General features: G+C 31.5%; 1 protein-coding gene across 1 annotated transcript in view; it reads right to left on the bottom strand.

Annotated features, from left to right (window-relative positions):
* Positions 1-4,361: 4,361 nt before the first annotated feature.
* Positions 4,362-11,802, bottom strand: part of LOC123667469 (mitogen-activated protein kinase kinase kinase kinase 5) — a 65,058-nt gene continuing 57,617 nt past the window's right edge. Inside the window, exons 14-22 of the mRNA XM_045601364.1 lie at positions 11,247-11,328; positions 10,590-10,712; positions 8,926-9,078; positions 7,864-7,988; positions 6,994-7,126; positions 6,368-6,486; positions 5,855-5,984; positions 5,242-5,368; positions 4,362-4,512 (exon numbers count right to left, since the gene is read on the bottom strand). Of these exons, the coding sequence (XP_045457320.1) occupies positions 4,413-4,512; positions 5,242-5,368; positions 5,855-5,984; positions 6,368-6,486; positions 6,994-7,126; positions 7,864-7,988; positions 8,926-9,078; positions 10,590-10,712; positions 11,247-11,328 (1,092 nt within the window). The 3' untranslated portion in view covers positions 4,362-4,412. The remainder of the gene's footprint in view (positions 4,513-5,241; positions 5,369-5,854; positions 5,985-6,367; positions 6,487-6,993; positions 7,127-7,863; positions 7,989-8,925; positions 9,079-10,589; positions 10,713-11,246; positions 11,329-11,802) is intronic.

Here is an 11,802-nt window from a genome sequence, read left to right as displayed (position 1 = left end):
AATTAGGTTTTAATTTCGACTGTAATAATTTAATATTTATTAACATGTTTTGTAAGAAATTCAGTATATTGTAAATCATTCAGTGCGCTTGTCTGTCCATGATGTCATTCTAGTCATCTGATATTCTTTTTTTATAGATAAGGTAATTCAGACATTAGCGTGACTTCAGCGGTAATTTACTGTGACTAGCGTGACTGGCACTAAGTACAGTTTCAAATCTATTGTCATTATCTGTAATTTAATCACACTGAATACCCCTAGTGTTCTTTAGTAGCAGGAGACATCACGGAACGAAATTATGCCAATGAACGGTCTAACTTGAGGTTAAGTTAGTTTTTTTTCCTCATCACCTGATGGTAACCATAGCTTATAGACATCTGCAACACAAGAACCGCAAGGGCGTTGCCGACCTACCCCAATCTTCCAGGAACTCTGATCACCTTACCAAAAGGAACAGAACAATGCTTTAAAATAGTATGATTTAGCTGCGATCTTCTGTAAAGTCGAGGTCCCCAGTCGGGCTGCTCCATATTTTGAACACGAAATTTCCTCCTGTGCCCTACCTCAGTTGACCTGTTACCCACAGTAGGTAATATATCTGCCAACCTGTAGTGGAGCAGTGTTCCCTTCTCTTACATTGAAAGATAGAGTGGGATGTTATATGCAAAATTATTTCAAGGATGTTTGTAGTACTTGACTAACATTGATACAAACAATACATCCCACATATCACCTAAAATGGGAGGTTAAGTAAATAAAAGAAATCATTTTATAATTTAATCACTTTATTTACGAATAAAATTTGTTCAGAAACAATCTCGAATGGTAACATTGAAACTCGGCATTCCCTCATCATCTATGTCTAGCTACATATTTACATTCCAAGGATCTGAAACTACCCCTTTTAACGAAAATATACTTATGTCTAATAATTTCTCGAAACCTTATTGACTAATTTATATTTTTTTGATTACGAATATTTTTTTTAAACTTTGTTTTTTTTTTACTTGATTATAGAAGAATAGAGAAAATTGGATACTAATAACTATAGATTGTCTCACAATTTAACACTGTAATTGATGAAAAACTTCTGATGCTAACATCAGTATGAAATACATAGCGTGAAGCTTTCGCAAGAATAAAGCTTTACCATCAAAAGCATTATATGCTTGTGATTGAAATATTAAATGACTTTCACCAGACTTTATTATAACCATTATTTAAATACCCGATATATTATTTCCACAAATAGAATTAATTTTAAAATTTAGATTTTTGTCGTCCATAACTAAACTACAATTATTAAATTTTTCAGCACATCAATATTTTGGTGTTTTATTGATTGTCTTACGCCTATTATTCCGAACACGTACCTATTTTATATCTATACATATTTTAAATCTATAAAAACTCAAGAACTAGTCTTATTTTGTAAATTCTAAACGTATGTTATCACTGAATTCAAAACAGCCTTTCTCAGTCCATTTGCCTGTTAAAACTTTGGCAATTTAAGAGTGACTTGTGAAAAGCGATTCTAGCTCAAACTGACTACAAGATTAGATGTGACTGACAGATAGATATTAATCTATTTCTTCTGCTTATAAATATAAAAATCTAGAAAAACTTGTATTATATAATAAGCTAATTATAAGTGAAAATCGAAAGCACAATTTAAATAATAATTTGAGTTAATTTACAAACAATACCTTAGTTATTATTTTTTAAATTTAATAACATTTCATCCACGAACAGAAAACTCTTGTTTTTAATTGTTGTTTTAAAATTTATCCCCAATAAGGCAAAGGACTATAATATTGTTTTTATGTTCGTCATAGAGTAAGCTGTTCCTATGTTGCTAAGTTTTAAATGTTTTTTTTTTTTTTTTATAAAAAATTGAGCTGTATAATGCAATTAAAAATCTTTGAATAACAAATTTACAATATAAAAATGAATGAATAATGATGCTTACAGATAAAAAATGTAATTTGATATACTAATTAAAATAATTATTCACCTCTATTTTATGAATAAATTAAACAAAATTAGCGCAAAAATAAACTGAACTCAAAATCCATCATGTACATAAAAAAGGAAATCAAAAATTAAAAGCAAAATTGGAATTGAAAATAAAAGTTTATTTCGGAGTACAAATAAACTAGATTATTCAAGTATTACAGTCGATAAACAAAAAAAAAAAAAAAAAACAAAAAATAAATAGGTGGTGCAAATAAATCCACTATTACAGATGTTTAAATACATTTAAATATATATATACACGATTCGAAAGACACAAAAAGATATACTATATTACAATCTATGTAAACAGATAAATAGATAGACTTGTGTTCTAATAATAAAATGTAGTCAAATTGAAACAGTCAGGCCAGTGCAATCTTGTATAGATGCAAAATTATGCTGTTTTGACAAAATGTGTAAGCAATTGACAGATTGTCAAAGTATATGTCAAAATAGTAATTTTCTTTTTCTTCATTTACACTAATTAATTATCAATTTTTAACAGCATTTTCAATATCGTTTAAAAGCCATTTTTTTCTAGTGATAGGAACTTAAATAGCATAAAAAATATTTATGTGATATTCAAAATCAAAATAACAAACTCACCTTTATGACACCTGTAAGACATCATATGACTATAAGACAATTCAATTTATCAAATCCAAGACACGCACTGACCAGTAAGCTAGTGTCAGAACACAAATAGTCATGGGCTGTATTTGATAACATTCCGGTCTTAAATAAAGATATACGTATCTAATTATTACCATAGTCACAAAAGACAATGCCACTAAACCGGTAAAATAATAATGCATTTAAAAGCCAGGCGAGATTAATATAACTATAATTAAAAAATAACAGATAATAAATAAACAGTCCATTTTCACTCAGAATGAGGTTGGTTTAAAAAAATTAAATACAATAAAATTACAATAACTACACTATTGATATTATACAATTGACTAAAACTAACTGGAATATTTGTAATTATTTACAACAAAAAAAAAAAAAAAAATACATAAAGCGAAGTTACTTTAAAAAAAAATCTATTATAATCTACACATTTCATATATCGAGAAAATTGTCTTTTTTTTCATATTTACGACGTTAAGGTGTCAAACCTTAAAAATCACATGAATTTTGTTTCTTACACAAAGCAATTAGAACATGCTATAATTATTGCTATTAAAATTAAAATATTCAATCTACAATAAACTAGTTTTTGTTAATAAATGTGACTGTTTTAAATATGAATGGAAACTCACACTAATAAATTAAACATTATCTGCGTTAAATATAACTAAAAGATGAACCGTTATATTTTAAATTCAAAAACAATATTTGACATAAGGAAAACAAAACCTTTAGTAACAATAGTTTCCTTAGATTTGTGCAAAATTTGTAAAATTAACTATTTAAATACAGCGGCATAAACATACTATATTTCTATTGTAAAAAAAAAGAAAATTCATAATACATTTTTTTAAACTCAATTAAAAGTTAAAAAAATTGAATGTAAATGTTGACAGTTTCTATTTTTAAAATATAACGGTAAAATCTTCAACTGTATATAAAATATAATTATTTCTATAACTATTGTTCACTTCAGCGTACGCGTATGAATATTCGCTGTACAATTATTGCTTTTAACATCCAGATGGACATAAAATAATGGCAGTGCTATACGGGTACATTATATTAGCTATGTCTCGTTTGTTGGATACTAAATACTCTTTTAAACTTTTAAATGAGGTTACAATAATTTGTTTTTATTTATTTTACATTACTTCTATAAAAATTACTGATTGAAATATTAATTGTTATTCTTTTCGTGCAAAATTGTAAATAAAATTACACGGAAAAGTTAATTTAAATAGAATTTTCAATTGAAGTTTTTCTTTGTACGTCACGATTATATTAAAGTTTGTTTTTTTTTTAAAGTCGTTTTTGTTCTCGATTTTTATTATATTTAAATGAACAGACGCTATTCGTTATACCTAATTAATTTCCCATAAATTCACTCATTTTAATTCACCGACCAAATTATATGATTGCAAGCGAAATACAACCTAATTGTATAGGAATTTCAGTTGCAAATCTATTGTCAAATCACTATTATCATGATCCATTCTATACCACTATAAGCCACACTGATCCATAAAAAAATTCCGAAGTGGTTCATACTTGCAACTTTTAACATTTCGACACAAATATATCGGGACACATTAAAACCACAAAACATATGACAACTAGCGTGTTACAAATTATTCGTAAAAATACACACATTACACACTGGATCACGTATGAGACGACATCTATGAGCCGATTCATAAATGAAATAATCGTTAAACGTTAATATATTTTTTATTTCTCGTTAGTTTTGTATAGTAAACGCGTTAGTACGATGCCTCGTGACCCGCTAGTATGTATAGATCGTTGCCATCTTCGCCCGATAGCGTGTTATTTTGAAGCAAATGCGATTCTAACACCACCACTCTGGAAAATAAAAACAATACATTTATAAAATAGAATAAAATGCAATACAATAAAATACATAACGATTACATTACAAATATGCTTTACTGTACTCAAAAAAAAAAAAAAAGAAAGATATATTTAAAGGAAAAACAAAAAATATGTACTTTCCAGACCACCTTAAACATGAAAAGGACATGACACAGAATTCGATTTATTTTTTAAGCAATCCACTATAATTACATACTGGTTTAAAGGAAGTCTTGGACAATAGAGATGTTTATCTCTGTAAATCAATTTGAATTAGATGTTGAGTAAAAAACACTGACAATACTGTGTCGCTAACCTTCAATAAAGTAGCGTGTTAAATGTTTTCCTCCACAAAAATGATGTGTAGTGATCAATATATATATATATATATATTCTTTATTGCACTTTAAAAAAAATCATAATTACAAGTTTACAAAAAATGTTGGCAAGGGCGAACTTATCTCTGTAAGAGATCTCTACCAGTCTACCCATGGTGGTGAGAGAAAATGTTATCGCGGGACTCATAAGCGCATTTGTGATATAAAATACATATATACTTAAATACTTACACAGTTACATGCACATATGCATGCGTACATGCCCACATACATATCTACACATATACATACATAAATACACAATGAAATATTTAAGATTTTTATACTGATATTTGTATTGCTAATAAGCTTGTAAGTACATTAGATATAATAATGATCTTACTTATCGTGTCCTAGCAGTCGGTAAGCTCGCGAATGGTCGGTGATTTCCTGCGTTATATCGGAGTTTCGCAACGAACGACCCTGAACTCCATGACGATGAAACGCTAATACTGAATCGGCTAAACATACTGAAAACACAAATAATCATATTTTAATATAAGTTATAGTATGGAGTTGTCCATAAAATACGTTCACAATTAAAGAAGACCCCGGCCTTTGCTTAGGATGACGAGATCTGTGATTTTTTAATATCTTATGACTATCAATTATATAAATTCATCATCATAATTTGAACCTATCACAGTCCACTGCTGAACATAGGCCTCCACAAGTTCGCGCCAAAAATGACGTGAACTTATGTGTGTTGCCCATAGTCACCACGCTGGGCAGGCGGGTTGGTCACCGCAGGGCTGGCTTTGTCGCACCGAAGACGCTGCTGCCCGTCTTCGGGCTGTGTATTTCAAAGCCAGCAGTTGGATGGTTATCCCGCCATCGGTCGGCTTTTTAAGTTCCTAGGTGGTAGTGGAACTGTGTTGTCCCTTAGTCGCCTCTTACGACACCCACGGGCAGAGAGGGGTTCAAGCGTGCAAGCGTAAAATAGTATCAATACTCACAAATGCTATCAATATGAAAGTCGAACTGTATCCTCGACAGTAGCTTGTTACGACGTCGCTCGTCGTGTCGCCTCTCGAACGTTGGAAGAACCGGGATTATATCTACTACGTTCTCATGACACACCAATACCTGGTAATATATTATTAAAGAGATATATATTCATATTATTAGGTTTATAAATGAAAAACTCTGAAACTATGGAAACAAGATCAATTCGCGGTATAGTATTTCACTTCATTGTATACATTATACAGTGTGTTTGAGATTAAGCATAAAACTATTCAGTTGGATTTTTAATTACTTTTTTTTATCAATAAATAAATATCAGAGTTAAAAGTTCACCGAAATTCGCTTCACAAAAAAGTAACAATTTTTTTTTAAATAATATTTAACAAGGTCACAATATCAGTCAGAAGTACAGATTAATTTTTCGTAATATTCACGTTTCGTATTATAACTTAAAAATGACAAAACTACACATTTTTTATACACTTCAGCTCATAAATACTCACAGCATCTTTATTCAACTGATGGACCGCTCTCAACGTATGAAGTCTTTCAGGTCTCGGTATCACAGTGTTTGAGCCGCCCGGACACAATTCCAATTCATCCGAGTGAAACCAGGTCGCCCCTAGAAACACTTGTGGCTCATAATTTAGATCAGATGGATATTCCATACCACGACGATATATTATAAGACATAATGTGGGTAATTTTGAAATATTAATTAAGATTATTACACTGAAAATTATACTAAACTCTGTAAGATTTTCACAAATCTAACAACGCAATTATCACATGAATCGATACTAGAAATCATGGGTACAAATTTAGATAAAAAAAAATTAAGCTCGGCTTCATAGGAAAATCAGATATTCAAAAAGAAATAATGAAATAATACCGATAAGGTCTCGTTTATAAGCTTTCAGTAACAACATATCTTTATAATGAAACAACTTTTTCGGATTTTATTCTGGTTTATTAAGTTATTTTTAAATGTCCGACGTTTCGAATACTTTAAAGTAACGGGAGGACCTTATATATATATATCATAAAATCCGAAAAAGTTGTTTTATTATAATGAGTGAAAATCGGGTAAACATTGGAAAACAATATTTATCTTGTGAACACAACTCACCAGAGTTAATATTGATCAAGTTCAAGCGCAGAGGTTTCCGCGTAACCCCTACACACAGTAACGGGTATTCGAGTTCGGGGGTTATGATTAACTCGAAGGCCAGAAGCGGTGACGGCACCACACATTCGATGTTCTAGAACACAGGTCATTTATATTACAATTTAATACCAAAATTAAAATCGGTTTTTGATATCACTTTTGAAACATTAATTTATAAAATTTAGACTTAGCTAAAATCTCTAAAGAACATAAAACTCAACGTTTTACGTTTGAAATAACAAAAGAAGCTTTTCTCTATTTAAACGTATGTTTAAAGAATGTTACTTCTCATTAAGAATTAAAGAAATTCACTTACATGGGAAGGTTATAAACTAAAATTAATATCTCAGCATACAGTGATATAAATTTTAAAATTCAAGAGGGTAGATGTAAAAAAAAAATCCTTTTTGTTATATATAAGTGGCCACCCAAAACAAAAAATATAATAAAACAAACCACATCTGACAATTTTTATCAAATTCAACTTATATTAAGAGCCATGCAGATGAGTGAGATTAATCACCCAGAAAACTTTTTTTATCTTTATAAAAAATAGGTTTTGTCACACAGTGACTACGTCACTTTCATAGTTCTCGACTAAATCAACAACGTCTCTTTAAATATATTTGAAGTAATTTATACACATTTCTAGCCTCTTTAGAAGTCGGTGAAGCCAAGATACTATAACCCGGGAAAACTTTACATTATTATACTTATCTAGTATTTCTAACTCAATATAACCCTTTGGTACCTTAAATTTAAGTTCTCATGCTTTATTTATTCTGAAATATATATAAAAACGTAAGTTTAGTCAATAAATATAATTTTTACCTTGAGCAACATAAATTTCCGAAGTGGATCATACCACTGCATGAGGAACAGACCGGCGGGCGTCGCTCCACACAGGTACTTGTAGCCGTTGTACGGGTTCCGAACCACGGCGCATCGCATACAACCTGACGATTAAGTTTTGTTAAAATTCATTTTTTATTCATTCAAATTGATATAACGGCATCTCGACCAAATTTAAACACATGTTTATACACAGCGTTCTTTCAAATGGTGGGTTCTGTAGGTGTAATAGAACACGTACCGCATGAAAAAAAAAAAAACTAGCCCATTTTTAAATTTTACTTTGCCTAAATATATGAGCTACTCTGGCAACGTACTCCTGCATAACCTAACTAACAAACTAACTCATCTGACTCAGTGACCCGAAGTGAGTCTTGGCCTCCGAAACAAGATTTCTCCACTTCGCACGATCTTGCGCGATTTCCCGCCAATTATTGGCTTGAATCTCACTCAAGTCTGCTTCAACCATGTGCCTCCAGCAGTATCTGGGGCGACCCACCGGTCTACGTCTAATTGGTAGACCCAGACTACTTTTTTTAGCCTTAAAAACGTCAATGAAGTGAAATATGAATCCTAGCTGCCGCATACAATTAAAGAACCGCATATGGAAACAAATTCTTTTTCTCATAGAATCTTTTTCATTGCAAATTATAACCGCGCTTACGCGCTCACGAAAGGTATCATGCGACAATGAACGAGTCTATCAAAGTAGCTCATCACTTTTAACAATGTCAAATTTAAAAATGGAGTGGTTTTACTCGTGAAATGTAATCTATCACACTTACGGGATCCTCCATTTGAAACAAAGCTGTTAGGAGTCAAACAGGTCGTATTTTGTTTCAATGGCTGCGTAAATTTAGTAACTGTATCTATACAAGCTTAATGCACATAAAGCAAGAGGTGGGAAGATACTATTATATTATTTATTTCACAAAAAAAATGTACGGTAATACGTATACAGTTTTAACTAGCAGCATAAGATAATACTTCGAAGTTTCTTTAATCAAACACAAGACAGTCTTATCTCAACGCAATACCTACCTCTGGTATCAGGTACACGGGTAGTGGGCGCGAACCGTCGCGGTAGTAACCTCGGCGGAAGTACTCTCAACGACCTCGCTCCCCCTCCCCTACCTCCCCTCCCACTACCCGACAGAGCTAGAAGCTCGTGGCGATAGAGGGATGGAGTTTTACCTGATAAAAATTAATTACAAAATAATTTTTTTGATGTCTTTGGTCAAACCAACGAGTATTAGAACAATGACTAAGTTTGTTCGCAAACAACAACAAAAATGACTTCAAATAGTATTTTTAAGGAAAATCAAAAACTAATTGTCAGATCTCTCTTAATTTTAAATTGGATCAAATAATAAGTATTGGCTTTAGCAATAATATTTATGAACTAACTTACACACAGAAAATACCTTCTCTTTTTTTCGAAGTTGGTTAAAAAACACAACATACCATATAGACCGAGAGCCCAGGAGTGCCAGACTTTCATCATTTCATAAAAGCTGAAAATTTCTAAGTGTGTCCTCCCAACACCGATAGAAGTAATGTCCAATTATGAAACTCGTACTTACTTTGGCAGATACCGGGTATCAAAGGTTTATCATATTTAGTTATTGCTTTAACCTGTGTTGCGAGCATGCGTTGAGAAACTTTCAGCTTTTATAAAATGACGAAGGTCTGGCCCTCACGGGCTCTTGGGTTAAAAAGTGAACTGTATTTAGATAATTTCCTATTTTTAACAAGTAATCTGAAATTATTTCGAATATTGTCAACATTGATGGAAATTAAATGAACAAATGTAGTAAGCATTAATACAGTTAAAATTATTTATTGATGAAATCGACAGTAAATTTATGTATATAAATTTTACGAACTATATTTCTGGCAAAATTACATTACAAAAATCGGGTTAACATCGTTTAGTTTGAAGTGGTAAAATTCAAAATTCACTTTATGATCCAGTTTAGAAGGAAATGTGATCCAGTTTAGAAATAAGAATGCTTATCCACTGTGGAGTGTATAATTATAATCTGCAAGCCGTTTTTTAAATGAATTCTGTTTTAAATTATTTTAACCACAGACATAACTGTTTCACACTAATATTAAAATATAATTCATATTTGGATACTAGTCGCGCCTCGCGGGTTCACTCGCATAACTTGCGATCCTATGGTAACGTCGTTGGGATAAAATATCAGCCCATGTGCTATTCTAGATGTACAAATATCTACGTACCGAGTTGCATTACAAAAGTTCAGTGGTTTTTCTGCAAAAGTATAACATATCCATCCTCACAAACTTTCGCATTATATTTTTAGTAACAACTCAAATAATGGCATGAATACAGAAAAATATAATTGGATCATAGTGATTTAACAATATCCGCCAACCCGCATTGGAGCAGCGTTGTGGATTAAGCTCTGATCCTTTTCCTACATGGGGATAGAGGCCTATGTCCAGCAGTAGGATATTACAGACTGAAGCGATTTAACGACTGCAATCACAAAATTATGTATGTGGTTCACTTCAGTGTATATATACATATAACACAATGTATAGTTACATAAACAACAACCCTATAACACAAGCATTAAGTTGCTTACTTTAGGGACAGACGACCGTGTGTGTATTGTGTAGATATTCAGTGTATATCAGGTTTATGTTAAATAAATAATTAAATTATAAATACTAACCCGAAAGCGACATAAGCACATCTTTTATGACGTGCATCCATATTGTTCGTCTGGGACAAAGTTGGTCCATCGCTGTTTCGTGTAGTTCGTTCAAGTTTAATGTGTAGATACCCTCTTCTGCGCCTGGACGTTATGAGAAAATCATTTTATATAAAACATACATACAAGACAGTTATTGAAAGTTAGCAGATTTTAAATTGTAATATTTGAGGGTAGTTGATTTTTTTTTTTTTTTTGTATACCAGTGTTAATTTCTGTACTATTCTTGTTTTTGTTTTTGAAGTAAAACTTCTTTAAGTACGCTTAACTTGGGTATGAAGCTGGTGAAAGCATGACGAAAGCGTTACGAAAAGTGTGATCGGACGAGGCGAACGGAAGTTGAGTTCGGATATAAGTTAGATGGAGCTAAAGAAGTTTTACTTCAGTCGTGTGGTCTAAAGATCACTCTTTTTTTAAGTACACTTACAAACGGTTTTATCTGTAGGTTAGGTTTATATATAATGCTCATATTATTAGCTCGGTTTTTAGTGCAATATCTCAATGTAGTTTGAAATCAATTTTAAAGAAATAATTATTATGTTTTATATCATTTATTGGTTCAATAGATTTACACTTATACCTATACTCTTAAAGTATTTAGATATGAAGCTAGCTTACCTATGAGAATGTGCTGATCTCTGGTGTCTGGATGTATCCACGATGCTGTACAGTTTATCCTTAAGGGACAACCGTTGAATACCTAGAAAATTAATAAATTTATGTGAATGTTTTATCTATGTTACTAGAAAACACCTATTTATACGGTCTACAAAATTCTATTAACGTTGTAATCTCAACCTCACTGAACAATCTCTTTAGTGTTTACTCCATTTCCAAAAGGGGACTGTCCACTTTGTATGGGGGTTTCGGCCCCGAGTGGACAGTCACTAAGAATAATAATTATATATTAAGTTAGTAGTACTAACAAGTAGGAATTAAAAAAATGATATAGTTTTGTGTCCAGGTGTTTCATTTTTTTTTTTGTGGATGATTACAAGAAGGTTTCTGAAATAAAAAATCATTGTTTTTGTTATTTTTGTTTTACTAATCGGAATCGTACGGTAATAGAATGTTATCTAAAAACTAGGCAGGTAGATTTATAAAATCTTAAAACCTTTTCCAGCCCAAAAACCAAATAATTGTCATGACATGGGCACAAGAAATTACTGTCCGT

The sequence above is a fragment of the Melitaea cinxia genome, chromosome 28, assembly GCF_905220565.1.
Source record: "Melitaea cinxia chromosome 28, ilMelCinx1.1, whole genome shotgun sequence".
Lineage (NCBI taxonomy): Eukaryota > Metazoa > Arthropoda > Insecta > Lepidoptera > Nymphalidae > Melitaea > Melitaea cinxia.
This window is presented reverse-complemented; position numbering and strand designations above follow the sequence as displayed.